The sequence below is a fragment of the Vitis riparia genome, chromosome 6 (genome assembly GCF_004353265.1).
Source record: "Vitis riparia cultivar Riparia Gloire de Montpellier isolate 1030 chromosome 6, EGFV_Vit.rip_1.0, whole genome shotgun sequence".
NCBI lineage: Eukaryota > Viridiplantae > Streptophyta > Magnoliopsida > Vitales > Vitaceae > Vitis > Vitis riparia.
The window spans coordinates 8,138,779-8,154,333 of NC_048436.1; the positions used below are offsets into that span (position 1 = coordinate 8,138,779).

General features: G+C 27.2%; 1 protein-coding gene across 6 annotated transcripts; it reads right to left on the reverse strand.

Moving 5' to 3' along the window:
• Positions 1-1,447: 1,447 nt before the first annotated feature.
• On the reverse strand, positions 1,448-12,933 carry LOC117915661 ((+)-neomenthol dehydrogenase-like). 6 transcript variants are annotated; one of them, XM_034831290.1, is made up of 6 exons: positions 12,850-12,933; positions 3,036-3,125; positions 2,623-2,866; positions 2,457-2,534; positions 2,181-2,366; positions 1,448-2,046 (listed from the first exon to the last, which is right to left on the reverse strand). In XM_034831290.1, exons 2-6 carry the CDS (start codon positions 3,068-3,070, stop codon positions 1,669-1,671), a joined length of 921 nt encoding a protein of 306 aa, XP_034687181.1. In that variant the 5' UTR covers positions 3,071-3,125; positions 12,850-12,933; the 3' UTR covers positions 1,448-1,668. The 6 variants fall into 6 exon arrangements, with proteins under 6 accessions (XP_034687181.1, XP_034687180.1, XP_034687175.1 ...); XM_034831289.1 differs by having other exon boundaries at positions 3,036-3,149; XM_034831284.1 differs by lacking the exon at positions 12,850-12,933 and adding an exon at positions 8,835-8,960 and having other exon boundaries at positions 3,036-3,139.
• Positions 12,934-15,555: the final 2,622 nt, after the last annotated feature.

Below are 15,555 nucleotides of genomic sequence, written 5' to 3' on the forward strand. Positions count from 1 at the left end.
TACCATGAACAAATAACCTTCAAACTGAAGTTATGGTAAGTACATCTCCATCATGAAACTTGCTTTCTTATTGAAAACCCAATAAAAAATTATAGATAGTAGGCCTAAAATCTATCCACTACTATATATTCAACAATGAAAATATGATGTATACTTTCCTTTTTCTTAGGTAATCCCAAAATTCTTTTTTTAGTGTCCTAAAAAGCCACAAAGGAATCACTTGCCCTTGAGTTTACTCATTTTATTCCCTCATTTAAACTTTTTTTTATTATTATTCAATGTCATTCTTTTTTTTTTTTGGTAGAGTAACATGAAGAACCCTTAACTTCCATATGAACACCCATATAATATTTAAGAATCCCCCTAATCATCCTATGGGAATTCAATAAGGTCTCTAAGATCATATAAACTTCATGTAATACTCCTAAGGATAGCATTTATCACCAAAAACTCCTTGGAGACTAAAGAGAATATCATATACCATAGCAATAGACCTATGTCGCTATTGCAACACATTATCCAAAGACCCAAGTATGAGACACTTGGTCTTTTGATCCGTCTTATGCCACTTTTGATATACTACACTTTCTTCTTGCTAGATTTGTTTGTAAGGAATAATTACCTCTAAAGGCTATTTATTTTATTTTCTATGTTATTATTTCTATATCCAATTTACTTTCCAACCCATATATTTAGACTTGATTCTTTAATTAATGTTAGAATGAGAGTGAGGAATATACGACATGATTTCCATAACAAAATCAAAGACATATGTTAAATAATGAACATTTAAGGCAAACAATAGTTTAGCAAATGTGGAACTCTTCAGACTATATATCATAATATGCTAGGTGTCCTAGCATCATAAGAATCAAGTCTACGTTGGGTAGGTTATAATCTTATTACTAGGTAGAGACCCTCTTAGATTGATCTGCTTACATTTAACTTAATTGGAAAGTTCTTGACGCAAGATCAACATATCTTTTAGTTTATTAATTAATCCATGAATGCTCCTAAATTGGCCAACCACTTTCATATTCTAAGTGTATAACTAAAATTCTTGACATCAATGTTACTAAGTAAAGAACATTATTGGGGTGGTTGTTCCCACTACTAACATATTTAGTCTCATCTATGAAAAATCCATATTCCTTGATACCTTGGCTCCACCTGCCATTGGGGCGGTGATAACCAAATCAAGATGGACTTGATTATGGAGGTTAAGGCCTTGATATGATCCTCTCCCATTTAATCTTTTGATTTGATAAAGAGCTTTATAACCTTAATGATTACTTTAATGAATAAATTATCTTCTATGAAAAATTTCAAAAATATTATTTCCTAAATTTGAAACTTTGTCTAGTAGGAGAATGTAATCTTAAAAGAATTAGAACTTTTCATGAGAGTATTTTAGCTAAAAATTAATTTGATAAGATAACTATTCTCATTTTTTTACATAATTCCAATTTTATAAATATTTTATCTTGAAAATGCTTAACATTTAGGCATTGTCTTGAGATAGAATATGTAGATGCTCACAAGCAAATTGAACAACACATAGAAAATACAAAGATTATGCCATGAAACAACCTCAACATTACTCAGATACTTGTTTATATGGGGTCAGTGTTTCCCTTTCAGTTAGGTACCTGCTGCAATGAAGGCTACTCAAAAGTCAGCCACCTCAGTACGATCAAAATAGCAGCCTGTAGGACCTCCATCTGGTAGAAGAGCCAACTTGACTGGGCCTCTAGCTCCTTCTTCCACGGTCATTGTTCCTGTGTGCCAGTTTATATCTGTATCAACATAGCCTGGATGGACACAGTTTATGCACATTTCGGGGTACTTCTTAGCAAGAACTCTGGTGTAGGCATTAAGTGTAGCCTTTGAAATGCTGTAAGAAGGCAGCATTACTGACCACCCATTCGCCTGGAGTGCGTTTGCTTTCAGATCATGCAAAAACTTTTCCAATATGGCATCCAGTTTATCTTCCGTCAGAGATTCCACATCGCCAAGTTCGTTTCGTATCTTCTCACTTGGAATCCTCTGCATGCGAGTAAATGTGTAATGTGATAATTCTGTATTAGCAGTTTCTGGTTTTGTTGAAACCAGCAGGCACAAGTAAAAGAGCTATGATGGGGGTAAGGGAATGAGAGAAAACAGTTAAAGATTGTCCTCACCTTTAGCTCGCCCCTGAGGGAGGAAACATTAATAATCCTGGCTCCCAAAGTGGAAAGCTTCAGCAGTGGAAGGAGAGCTTCAGTGACTCTTTTGCAACCATAGTAATTAGTGTTTAAGCATTCTTCTGCCTTTTCATAGGTTTGTTTAATCACTGCTTGAACTAAGTTGGTCGCCTTTCCAGATAGCTGCAAAGATACAGAAAAGAGTTTCTGTGTTTGATATTTTTGGTTTAATTTCATAACAGAAACATTTTTATACATTTTCGTTCAACTTACCCAAGATGCAGGATCTATGTTCAAGGCCTTTAGGCCTTGCTCATCAACTATCACCCCTGAAGCTCCAGCATTATTGACCTGCTCAAGTAAAAATTTGTAGTACTCAGAATCAATTCATTTATTCTGCAGCAGTGATGAAGTAGAAAGTATGAAACCAAGTCCTTACCAAGATGTCAAGCTTTCCAAACTGGTGTCTAATGAAGTCGGCCAGAGACCGAATGCTAGCAGGGTCTACAACATCAAGCTGATGGAAAATCACAGTGGAGAAACCCAGTTTATGCAAAGAAGATGTGGCCTGAATCCCCCTTTTCTCATCTCTGGCTGTCAGCACCACCCTCACGCCCTGTGCCGCCAGCTGCCGCACTGTCTCCAGCCCAATGCCCTTGTTTGCACCCGTAACCACTGCACACCTATACACACCACAAATTCCTCATCTATATTTTTTGAATCCAAAGATTGAAAGGTAATAATACTACAGACTGATTTTCAATTGGTAACAGAATATTTTTTTTGTAGGGACAGGGTTATTTTTTCATTACATAAAATTAAAAACTAACATAGAAGTTAGAACAGACTTACTTCTCTACTGCTGCATGCTTCATATTCACTTCCATTTCAGTGATGCTTCGAATTCGTTTTTCAGATCCTCTCTTCTCTTTGTTTTTGCGCCTGAGATGAAGCACCTGTTGAGCTCTGGGACTTGGTTCATATATGATAATACATTATGATATTCAAGCGGTAGGTAATATTAATTCAATGTAGCAGACCTGTCGGACCACATGGGTCACAAAGTCGTGAAATATAAGATGTGGAGTAGAGACGTAAGAGTGTTGAAGCGCCTGGCCGGCATCTTTGAAGAAATTTTAAGATAGTATTTTATTATTGTTGTTGTTACCTTTCTGCTATCAAAGATTTCTTTTCAGGAAAAAAAAATGCTAAAAAATGAAGTGGAGAACCAGTAGCAGATTCAGTTGTCTCCATATGTATGGAGCTAGCATCCTATAATTAAAAATAAAAATAAGCAGGGGACCCACAAGTCATTTCACGACTCAAATTATTGCACGTCCAAGGACCAAGTACAATGAATGATGATGCATCACCAAGTTTTGGGTAAGTAATCTTTCACAATCTTGTATGAGTGAAAGTGGAAGGCTCTCATTGTCCTACATGGTTGTCAACCCACCTCGTCCGCAAAAACTCAAGAATAAGCACTCAAGGAAGAAGAATAAGTGAAGGAGAGTGGTTGATGAAAAGGGAAAGCGAGAAGGTTTAATGGTATGTTTGGTTATGGAAAATTATAGAAAATATAGTGGAATAGTACGAGGGAAGAAAAAGTAAAGCAAAATATAAAATAGATTTAAAGTTAATAAATTATTTTTATATATTATTTTAAGTCAAATATAAGTTTTTAATTAATTTTAATTATATTTGATTTTTTTTAATATTTTTCATAGGATAATCAAATATGAGAAATTTATTTTTATTTTTTTATTTAATACTTTGCAAGAACCAAACATAATTTAAGGATACAATTATATGGTTCATTGAGAAAAGAAGATGACAAAAAGATCACTTCTTCTATTAAAGAATTCCATTGATTTATTTTTTAAATAAAATATATCTTTGAATAATAACATACATATTCAATAAAGATAAATATTATATCCTATAAGATATGTTATGCAATCCTTATATTTAATTTGTGGAATAAATAAAATATGGAATGACAACTTGGTACCTCGACAAGATAGTCTAACATTTGGTAAAAGAGGATTTTTAATTTTTTTTTTTAATTTTTTTGATTCATCATCCCATAATATTATTTATGAAATAGATTAGTAAATAAATTAGTAGTGAAAGATATCAATTTCAATATCAATATCCGGTACAACTCTCATTAACAAACAATCAAGTTAAATATGTAACATATCCAAATCTTGATAGATCTTATAACTGCTTAATGAATACAATCTACCCATGGTAAAAATTGCAAATTCTAATTTCATTTTTCTTTTAATTAATAATTATTAATTAAAAATTAATACTTAAGGTAATTAATATTCTCTCCTCTTATTTATTTTCTTTTTTGTATTTATCAAAGAAAATAAAGATATAAAAAAGGTAAAAAACGAAGTTATAAAAAAACTATATATATATAGATATATACTAATTCTTTTCTTTTTGGAACTAGAAGTTTAATTTTAAAAATTGGATTAAAGGAATGAATTTATTATTCATACGTTTTGTATATTTCATATTTTAGATTATTATATCTTGTTTAGATTGGATATAAGAAAGAAAGTAAATTACCTATTTTATTCAATGTTCCAACAAAAAATAAAATATATTATCCTATCTCTTATCTTATGATATATCATAAATTAAATATGACTTGGAATAGCTTCCCATTTTTTATTTTATTGAAAATTGAAATTAAAAACAAAGTCACAATTTTTAAAGAGTAATATTGATATTATAAATTTTTTATTAAATATAAAAAAACTACTTGCATAAGATAAAATAGAACTTTTATAAGAATCAATGTTTTTTTAACTTTGAATTTAACTTATTTTAAGGTACAACCACCTTAAATAAAATTAGTCAAAAAGACATTAAAACTTTTTTATTATTAGAAATATCCATGGTACACAATGGTGAATGGGATGCCTATTTTAGAGTAAGAGGAAATCCTTACAAATTACTTTTAAATTACTTTTTTTTTATTATATAATATACTACTAAAAATATGAATAGAAAAGCTGTTTTTATTATACCTAAGTGTTTTTAGTGATTGTATTCATAAAGTTTGTCTTAGAGAACTTAACCAAAGTTGTGTTTGTGAGATATTACATCATTAGTAGGGTTCTTTTATATCCGTACCACTAATTAAAAATAAATATTTGTCAAAAAAAAAAAAAAAAGACTATAAAGCAGAATACTTATAAATTCTATTGAAAGATAAATCACAATAATATTATAAATCAAATTTTGAAAAAAGACTATAAAGCATAATACTTATAAATTTGATTAAAAATAAGTCATAGTAATCTTCAAAATCAAATTTGCAACATCTTTAAGAAAGTTTGACTATCAAATCGACTTTATATTATAAATACCCTTCTTAACTAAACGGTTTGGTATTCTATTTACTTCCCTGTAAATATGATGAAGTTGTTTATTTGAAAAAATAACTTTGGTATTGTTACATCATATTGAAATTGTTATTTGAAAAAACAATTTTATAGTAACTTTTTAAAATTTAAAATTATTTCTGTATTTTGTTTGGCTCCTCCTAGACTATCGTAGATTCGGAAATAATTTTTCAATAATCATGTATTGTTTTTAATACTAAAAACCGTAAACAATTTTAAAGATCAAGTTTGATAATCTAATTTTACTTTTATTTATGGTATTTGTTAGAAAAATTAAAACTATAATGCTATAAAAAAATTTACTTTTCTATTTTTGGAAAAAAAAGAAGAAGCAATGTTAACATTTATGAAAATTAAAGTATAGTTAAAAAAATATTTATATTCTTATTTTAAAAGCAGTAGCTAGCCGAGGTTTGTTAAAACTATGTTACAGATTATTAAATTTATCAATAAAGAAAAATAACAAGCCCACTAGATTGATGAAGCATTTCTATAATTGCTAGTAGAAAGGTATTTTCAATATAATTGTAAAGCATGCTAAAGATGGATTTTTTTTTCTTGTGTTATTTCCATTGTCTCTAGTTTTCAAAAAAGAGAGAAAAAAAAAAGGAACTTCTTTCCGGGCTTCCAACAAAACACAATCATTTCTTATATAACAATACTTTAAACAAAATAATATTAATAGTGTTAAGAATCATGATATGTATATTGAACCAAAATCCAATGAGATTAAAAAGCCTATTTTGGTAACTATTTTCAAAAATAATTTTGAAAAATAGTTTTTGAAAATAGTTTTTGAGAATTGTTTTTTGATTTTTGTAGAACGAAAGTCTATTTAAAAATCTAAAATGTTTTTAACCTATTTTTAATATTTTTAAATATGTTTTAAAAATAATTTTTATATGTAGAGTTTTATTTTTAATCATTCTACATGTTTGTATAATTATTTCTTAAAGAAGTTCCCCCCCCCCAAAAAAAAGAAAACAAATGAAAACAACTAAAAAAATGTTATCTATAATTATTTCTTAAAACAGTCGTAATAAAACAAATGAAAACAATAGAAAACAACTAAAAACAAAAAAACAGAAAATAATTTTTGGTTGTCAAAAATATTTCCTATGTTTTTTGTTCAAACAGTTCCAAAGCATACCCTAAATTTAAAAAAAAAATATATTGATAGTTCAACAAATATCACATGCATGGGGATTCAGCAGAGGACTGATAACAAAAAGTTGTTCAACAAATAGCACATGCATGGGGGTTCAGTAGAGGACTAATAACAAAAATAATCTAGCGCACGTCGAGACTCATTTATGAAGTAATTCAAAATCTTAGAAAGTGCAATAGCTAAGAAACTATGATAATAAAAGGCATCACTACTTACAATTAGAGATTTTGTTGTTGAATGGAGCTGGACGAAAATGGTTTGAAAGAAGATATAGAAGATAGAAAATGCAAGTTTGCAGAGAAAAGTATGGGGGAAGGGAACAGGGAAGATACATCAATTTAAAGGAAAAAGTTTGATGGTAACATGCATGTAGTTTAATAAAATGGATGAAGAATGAAAGTTGATGGTTGGAATAATTCTGAGATGCGGCGTTAGAAGCGAAGAATCTCGAACTCATGTGGCTCTTTTTCTTTGGATCATCCGCTTTCTTAATGCATGCAGGCTTGGTCTTCACTTTGTTCAAGGTCTCTGTCAATTTCTGTCTCCTAAATAGCTTCCATTACCATATTGCTTTTTTGTTTTTTTTCTTCTTCTTTTTAGAGGTTTGCGATACCATAAATATTTTTGTAAACTATTGTTACTACACTGCTATCAAATCCTAATTTTTAAATTTTTTCAAAATTAGTTAAAGTACTTATTGATTCTTAAATATATTTAAATCAATATTAATTATATTTTGGAGTTCTAAACTAAGACATTGTATCGGAATAGGACAATTAATTTATTTTGGTTTTATGGCATTGTAAGTGTTTAAACTTTAAAAAATATATATATAATAAATATGGATATAAATTTTATGATTTTTTTTTTAGTGTGGTTGGTTTTGTTTTTGAACTAGGAAATAATTTCTATAGTTCAATTTCACTAACAATTGAATGAGTTATAAAACAAAAACAATCATCGTATCTAGTGAAATATTTATTTCTTATCAAAATTAATCGATTCTTATCTTGTTGATTTTCTTATTAGTAATAATTTTTAAGAAAATTTTAAGTCTTGGTTGGTAACTATTTTCGAAAATAGCTTTAAAAAATAGTTTATGTGAACAGTTTTTGAAAATTGTTCTATAATATTTTGTAAAATAAAAGTCTATTTGAGAACTTAAAATATTTTTAACCTATTTTTAATATTTTTAAATATGTTTTAAAAATAATTCTTATCTCTAGTTCTTTATTTTTAATCATTTTATATACTTGTATAATTATTTTTTTAAACGGTTTTCAAAAAAACAAATGAAAATAATTAAAAAATATTATGAAAGTATCTTATTTTTTGTTTTCTATTCTTAACAAACAGTTGTCAAATACACCCTTAAATTTTAATTTGTTTGAGAAATAAGATAAAATGCTTAAAAATAGAATCTATATCAATTATATTTACTTTTTGTTTTTCTATGAAAACTTTGCTAATTTATGGTAAATTTATTTTAAATTAAATTGCATGAGAATGCGGTAATTTAACTTATTTTTAAGTCATTTTTTTAAAAAAATAGTAAATTTAGTTTTATTTTGAATAAGAAATCATGTTTGTAGGTTATATAACTGATAAAATTTGAGAAGATAAAAAAGAAAAATGACTTTTTCCATAAAATAAAAATAAAAAGAAAATTAAAAACATCTGTAAATTTGTTTGTAGGATAAGTGATAAGAGACAGATAATTCCAAAAGGTCAAAATTAAGAAAGCCTCAGCCGCAAGACACAAATCCACTATCTTGAACCAAAATCTTTAAGAATTTACCAACTCCCCAGTAATATTTTATCATGTTTTTTCATTAATTTCTTCCTCATGTATTTCTAATAGTTTTTAAGCAAGCATTATTGGGGAGTTTAGAAGCTAAAATCATCAACAAGAGATGCTTGCAGTGGCATACAAAGGAAGGTTCATTCAAAGTATTCAAGACATGCCAATATATAACTAAGCAATAGAACTATATAGAGAAACGCAGTCCCAGATCTATGAGAATATATATGTTCTAATATATACAGAGAGATTCATACCTCAAGGTTGGTACTGGAGAGACAGGCCTGGTGAAAGCAGTTGGAGGGTTTGAGGCCAAAGCATACGAGTCTCTCAGGAAAGGGAAATGATTTGGAGTTTGGTAAAGCAAGTCTCATCTGTACCCACTGAATCCGTGATGTTGATTACTTTAAGGGAAAATTCTAGGGTACCTCCTACGGTACCGTACCGAAAAGTTTTTTAGCCATTGGATGTCCAAGATTACATCTTGGCCATCCATTTTAAATTCGAAAAAAAAAAATTCCACTTAACCAGTTAAGGCCATCTCCTTTAATTTCTTCCTCCATTTTCAACAATTTTAGGTTTAAATAAAATAAATATGAGATAAAAATAGAATTGAAAAAAAAAAATGATATAAAATTTGAAAACATATTTATTAACAAAAAAAAAACATCATATATCATAATTACATTATTTTATTTTTAACAAATTATTAAACATTTAAATTTAACATAAAAATGAATATGGAGATATTTTAATATGAAATGAGTATTTTCATTAAAATTTAACATTTTGATAGTCATATGTAAAGCTTAGGTAATTAGATTGTCCTAATTTTTTCGGTACTCTCCAAATTTTACATTTTTTGAATATAAGGTTTTTAAATTTAAATTACAATAAAATAAATTACTAATATTCTTTTGAGTTACTAATGATAGTATTTTAAAAAATAAATTAGTAATTTCAAAAATTTTAAAACTAAAAATCAATATGAAAAATGTGATGAAAGTACCAAACATGTATTTATCACATTTTTCATGCTGTTCTCATATTTTTCGTACCCTAAATTATTTATATTTTTAAAATTTCAGATTTACTTTTTAACTTGAAATGACAATAACATAGTTTAATAATATTATTTTGAGTTATTATTGATAGAATTGTTACAAAAAAAAAAAGAATTAAAAAAATTTAAAATTGGAAATGATGTAAATTATCCTAAAAAATTAGAAAATTAAAAACATTAAAAAATTAGAAAGGATACAAAAAATATGAGAAAATGTATGAAAATTATGAGGAATCCTTATATTCTCTATATCATTCCTTATAATAATATTGTTTATTGATACTAATTAAGCTTAGAAATGATGAAAATTATTTTTTAAAAAAATAAAAAATAAAAAATTTAAAACCCTAAGTAATCGTAGAGGGTACGAAGAATGTGAGCAATCCTCACATTCTTCAGACCCTACCTCGTATTCTCTTGTACCATGAAATTTAACAATTTTTTGAATTTTTCGATTTTTTTCCACTTAAAAATACAAATAATATTGTTTATTGATACTAATCAAGCTTAGAAATGATGGAAATTATTTTTAAAAAAAATTAAAAATTAAAACACTAAGTAATTGTAGAAGGTATGAAAAATGTGAGGAATGATATAAAGAATGTGAGGAATCCTTACATTCTTAGCACTCTTCGTCACATTCTCTTTACCCTCGAAAATTTTACAAATTTTCAAACTTTTCAAAAAAAATTTCCACATGGAAATACAATAATATTATTTATTGATACCAATTAAGCTTAGAAATGATGGAAATTACCCTTAAAAGAAATTTTAAAAAATTAAAACATTAAAAATTTGGAGATGGTACGAAGAATGTGAGGAAGGGTACGAAGAATGTAAGAAATCTTCACATTTTTTGTACAATTCCTCACATTCTTCGTACTCTTTCTCACATTCTTTGTACTCTTAAAATTTTACAATTTTTTGATTTTTTTTCCACTTAAAAATACAATAATATTGTCTATTGATACTAATTAAGCTTAGAAATGATGGAAATTATCCTAAAAAATTAAAAAAAAAAGAAATAAAGTACGAAGAATGTGAGGAAGGGTACAAAGAATACCAGAAATCCTCATATTCTTCATACCCTTCCTCACATTCTTCTTCCCCTTGAAATTTTATAATTTTTCATATTTTTTGAATTTTTTTTCCACTTGAAAATATAATAATAGTTTTTATTGATATTAAGTAAGCTTAGAAATGATGGAAATTATCCTAATTTTTTTAAAAAATTTTAAGGTAAAATCATCTAATCATACACCAACTACAAAAAATATGAGATTTTGGAACTTTACTTTTTTTTTTTTTTTTTTTTAATTTTGGTGTAAAATGAGAAAAAATATTGTTTATTCATGCACTCCAATAGTGCTTTTAAATTTGTTCCATAATTATCTTCAAAAGTAAAGGACAAAGTACACACCAATTTAATACCATCTATTAACAAGTACATATGTCGTTTATTTTTATTATTTTTTTCACGTCAATATATCTCCCTTACCACTTGTCATATTTCCACTTTTTTCTTTTTTCTTTTTCTTTCCTCTCCTGCCACCATAATCCATTGTCACCTATTATAGTTTTTATTATTATTTTTCTTTTTTCCCTTTATATTCTTTTTAATATGCTTGTACATTTTCTCATAAAACTTCTCTAATTTTAATTTATTTTTACTCTCTATATTTATTGATTTTAAATATTTTTTTGACATATTAAACTTAAAATGATAATATATAATAAATAATTAATATAACAAATTAAATAAAAACAAATTATATAATGGACAAAAATGAAAATATTATCCCACAAATAATAATAATTTTAAATATTAATTATAATAATACATTTTATAAATAAAGGTTTAAATACAAAAATTCCATTTTATTATTTAGAAGTTTATGATATAAGATTTTTTATATTAATACTAAACAAAAGATTTATAAAATGTATTAATATAAAAAAATAAATCTTTTGTTTAGTATTAATATAAAAAACTTATATCATAAACTTCTAAATAATAAAATGGAATTTTTAAATTTAAACTTTAATTTATAAAATATATTATTATAATTAATATTTAAAATCATTATTATTTGTGGGATAATATTTTCATTTTTGTCCATTATATATTTTGTTTTATTTAATTTTTTATATTAATTATTTATTATATATTATCATTTTAAGTTTAATATGTTAAAAAATAATTAAAATCAATAAATATAGACAAATTAGAGAGTAAAAATAAATTAAAATTAAAGAAGTTTTATGAGAAAATGCACGAGCATATTAAAAAGAATATAAAGGGAAAAAAAAAGAAAAATAATAATAAAAACTATAATAGGTGACAATGGATTATGGTGGCAGAAGAGGAAAAAAAAGAAAATAAAAAAGAAAAAAGTGGAAACATGACAAGTGGTAAGGGAGATATATTGATATGAGAAAAATAATAAAAATAAATGACACATGTATTTGTTAACAGCAGGTGGTATTAAATTGGTGTGTACTTTGTCCTTTACTTTTGAGGATAATTGTGAACCAAATTTGAAAGCACTATTAGAGTACATGAATAGACAATATTTTTTCCCATTTTACACCAAAATTAAAAAGAAAAAAGTAAAGTTTCAAAATCTCATATTTTTTGTAGTTGGTGTATGGTTAGTTAGATGATTTTTCCACATTTTAAAACACTAAGTAATTATAAAATGTACGAAAAATGTGAGTAAGAGTATAAAAAATGTGAGGAATGGTACGAAAAATATAAGAAAGGGTACGAAGAATATGAGAAATCCTCACCTTCTTTGTACCATGAAAATTTGATAATTTTTCATATTTTTTGAAAATTTATTTTACTTGGAAAATATAATAATATTATTTATTGATACTAATTAAGCTTAAAAATGATAGAAATTATCCTAAAAAAATCCACTATCTTGAACGAAAATCTTTAAGAATTTACTAACTCCGCAATAATATTTTATCATGTTTTTCATTAATTTCTTCCTCATGTATTTCTAATAGTTTTTAAGCAAGCATTATTGGGGGAGTTTAGAAGCTAAAATCATCAACAAGAGATGCTTGCAGTAGCATACAAAGGAAGGTTCAATCAAAGTATTCAAGACATGTCACTATATAACTAAGCAATAGAACTATATAGAGACACGCAGTATCAGATCTATGAGAATACGTTCTAATATATACAGAGAGTTTCATACCTCAAGGCTGGTACTCGAGAGAGAGGCCTGGTGAAAGCAGTTGGAGGTTTGAGGTCAAAGCATACGAGTCTCTCAGGAAAGGGAAATGACTTGGAGTTTGGTAAAGCAAGTCTCATCTGTACCCACTGAATCCGTCGACAATCGTAATATTGATTACTTTAAGTGAATTTCTTGGGTATTCAACTCGCTGCTTTGTTTATATATGGAGCAAAGACATGAACCACTGCAGTGTGGTTTTGGCATTTGGGCCATCACGTGATTGCTCCAAAGCCCTAGGTTCCTCTACCACGTTACTCCCTTGACACTCTCACAGGTGGTCTTCATTTTTGGACATACATGTAGCGCCAGTCTAACCTAAATGTAGTAGAGCCGTTGATTTAAAGGATAAAAAGAAGTGATCCAATATTTTTTCACGTGCGATTGACAATTTCGGGTCAAAATTCTAGTCTCGGATGATTTCAAATCCTCATTTTGATTATTTGTCTATTAATCAAAATCAAGGTTGTTTAAAAGTTCTTAGCTATTGAACTTCTAAACTTCCATATATAGAATTTGAAGAGAGGAAATGTTATATTTTCTAAATCAAATTATCAAAACTAGTAAAAATGGTTTATTACCAATCACACAACATGAACAACAATTATTAAGGTGCCATGATTTGACTCACTAACTTTATTGCTAAGGATTATAAAACACTTGAGCATATATTTTTTTCCACTCATATATTTCATACTTGTGGCTTTTAGTTTTGTATTAAAAGTACTTCGTTTTACTAGAAGAAAATCGCTCAACAATGATGCTTTTTATGTGTCAAGGAATATATTCAATAGTGGTTTTTAGAAAAATCGTCTATTTCCCTACCGTAGTAAGTTTTTACATATGATGACGCTTTGAAAAAGCATAATTGAAGATTTTACATACAATGACGCTTTTATAAAGCACCTTTGAAGATCAATTTTCAAATACATTGACACTTAAAATAGCGTCATTGTAATGCGCAATATATCTTGATATTTTAAATAAGTATTATTATTCACTAATTTTGGGACATCTTTCACACTTCTAAAAGCATCATTTTTAGTTGTTGTCTAATATTGATGTTTAGCTATTGTTTAATTGAAGATACCTCGACACTTCTTTGAAGTGTCAATATATATTACTTTTAGTTCTTGACACTTGATAGAAGTGACAAGAGTGTCAATTTAAGAATAGTGCTTCTATTTTCATTTTATATTTGCACTTGATATTAAAATAATTGAAACATAAGAAAAAAAATATCAATAAAATGAAATTAAATAGTAACTAATTTATTTATTTATTTATTCATATATATATATAAAGTATGTGTGAACACAATGACAACTATAATAAATAAAGTAACAACTATAATAAATTTATGATGTTTGATAATTTATTTTAAAGAACTCATATTTCATAAATGGGTAATACAAGAATCTCAAATATATTAAAATAAATCATATTCACAACTCAAAAAATCCATTCCTTTAACATGGTTATCTTTTATTTTATTTTATTTTTCAAATGTCACTCAGGTGTGCCTTGATCATCTTGAATGAAAGTTGTTTCTTGGTTTTATTTGGAGTATTTTCACTAGATTGTTTTGGATCAAGCCACACATCAATGTGAATCTCGAAAAGTTGGGAATCCAGTGCTTCAAATGGTGTATAAATCAGAATTAAAATGAAGAAGTTATGATTAATTGAAGCAAGTTTGACTTTGGTAGAAGGTCAAGTCGAAATGCATGTTAAAATTTTCAATCCAATAACTTACTAGGTCAAAATGAATTTCAACCACATGTTGAAATTAGAAAATTTTTAACTTTACACACGTGTTATGAGTTTTGCAACTTCCAATGTCAAAATTAATATCGAAATGAAAATTTTCATGTTGAAATCAATTTCGACAAGAGCCACTCCAATCCATAAGCTATAATCATTCTATTTTTACAAGTTTTGGCATGTTTTCAACCCAAAGTGGGCCTCAAACATTTAAAAATTATTATTTTTATTATTTTTTAGTAGTTTTTGGAAATAAGTAGTCAATAGGAATATGCCACGTATTACGTTTTCGACCAAACTATCAAAACTCAACTTTTAGGTTTTTTTGAGAACTGCTTGGTTTTTTGGTAGAGAGAAGAAAACAAAAAGAGGATCTTGGTATGTTTTCTTCTCCGTTATAATCAATTAGTATATTATTTTTTATTTTTTATTTTTAAGAATGGTTCTTTATCTTTCTTTAATGGATTGTGCATGTGATAACACATCAATGAGAGGCCAAAAGACTTTCTTGAGGTGTGAAGTATGAAAACTTAAGGTTAAAGTAAAAGGGAAAACAATGGGTAAAAAACAAGCTAATAATGGAATGAGTGAATGAAAATAGATATACTCTCCAAGATTGGTTTGAACTAGGTAATGATACAATTGCTCATTCCTTGAAACTAAGGATTCTTGGTTCTTGATCCATAGTTATCTTAGGTTTCACCATTGTTATCTACCACAAGGGAAATTCATACGGTGTGGTAAAAGTTTAAAAATCTTAGACCTAAACCAAGGTTTCATATTCATTCATCTAATAATAATTCAAAATGAAATAAAATATTAAAAGTTGGAGACAAATGCAACCCTAAGTTATGGAATTCAGGTTGATGTCCTTTAGTCCCACATTTTGATTATCACAAGATTGACA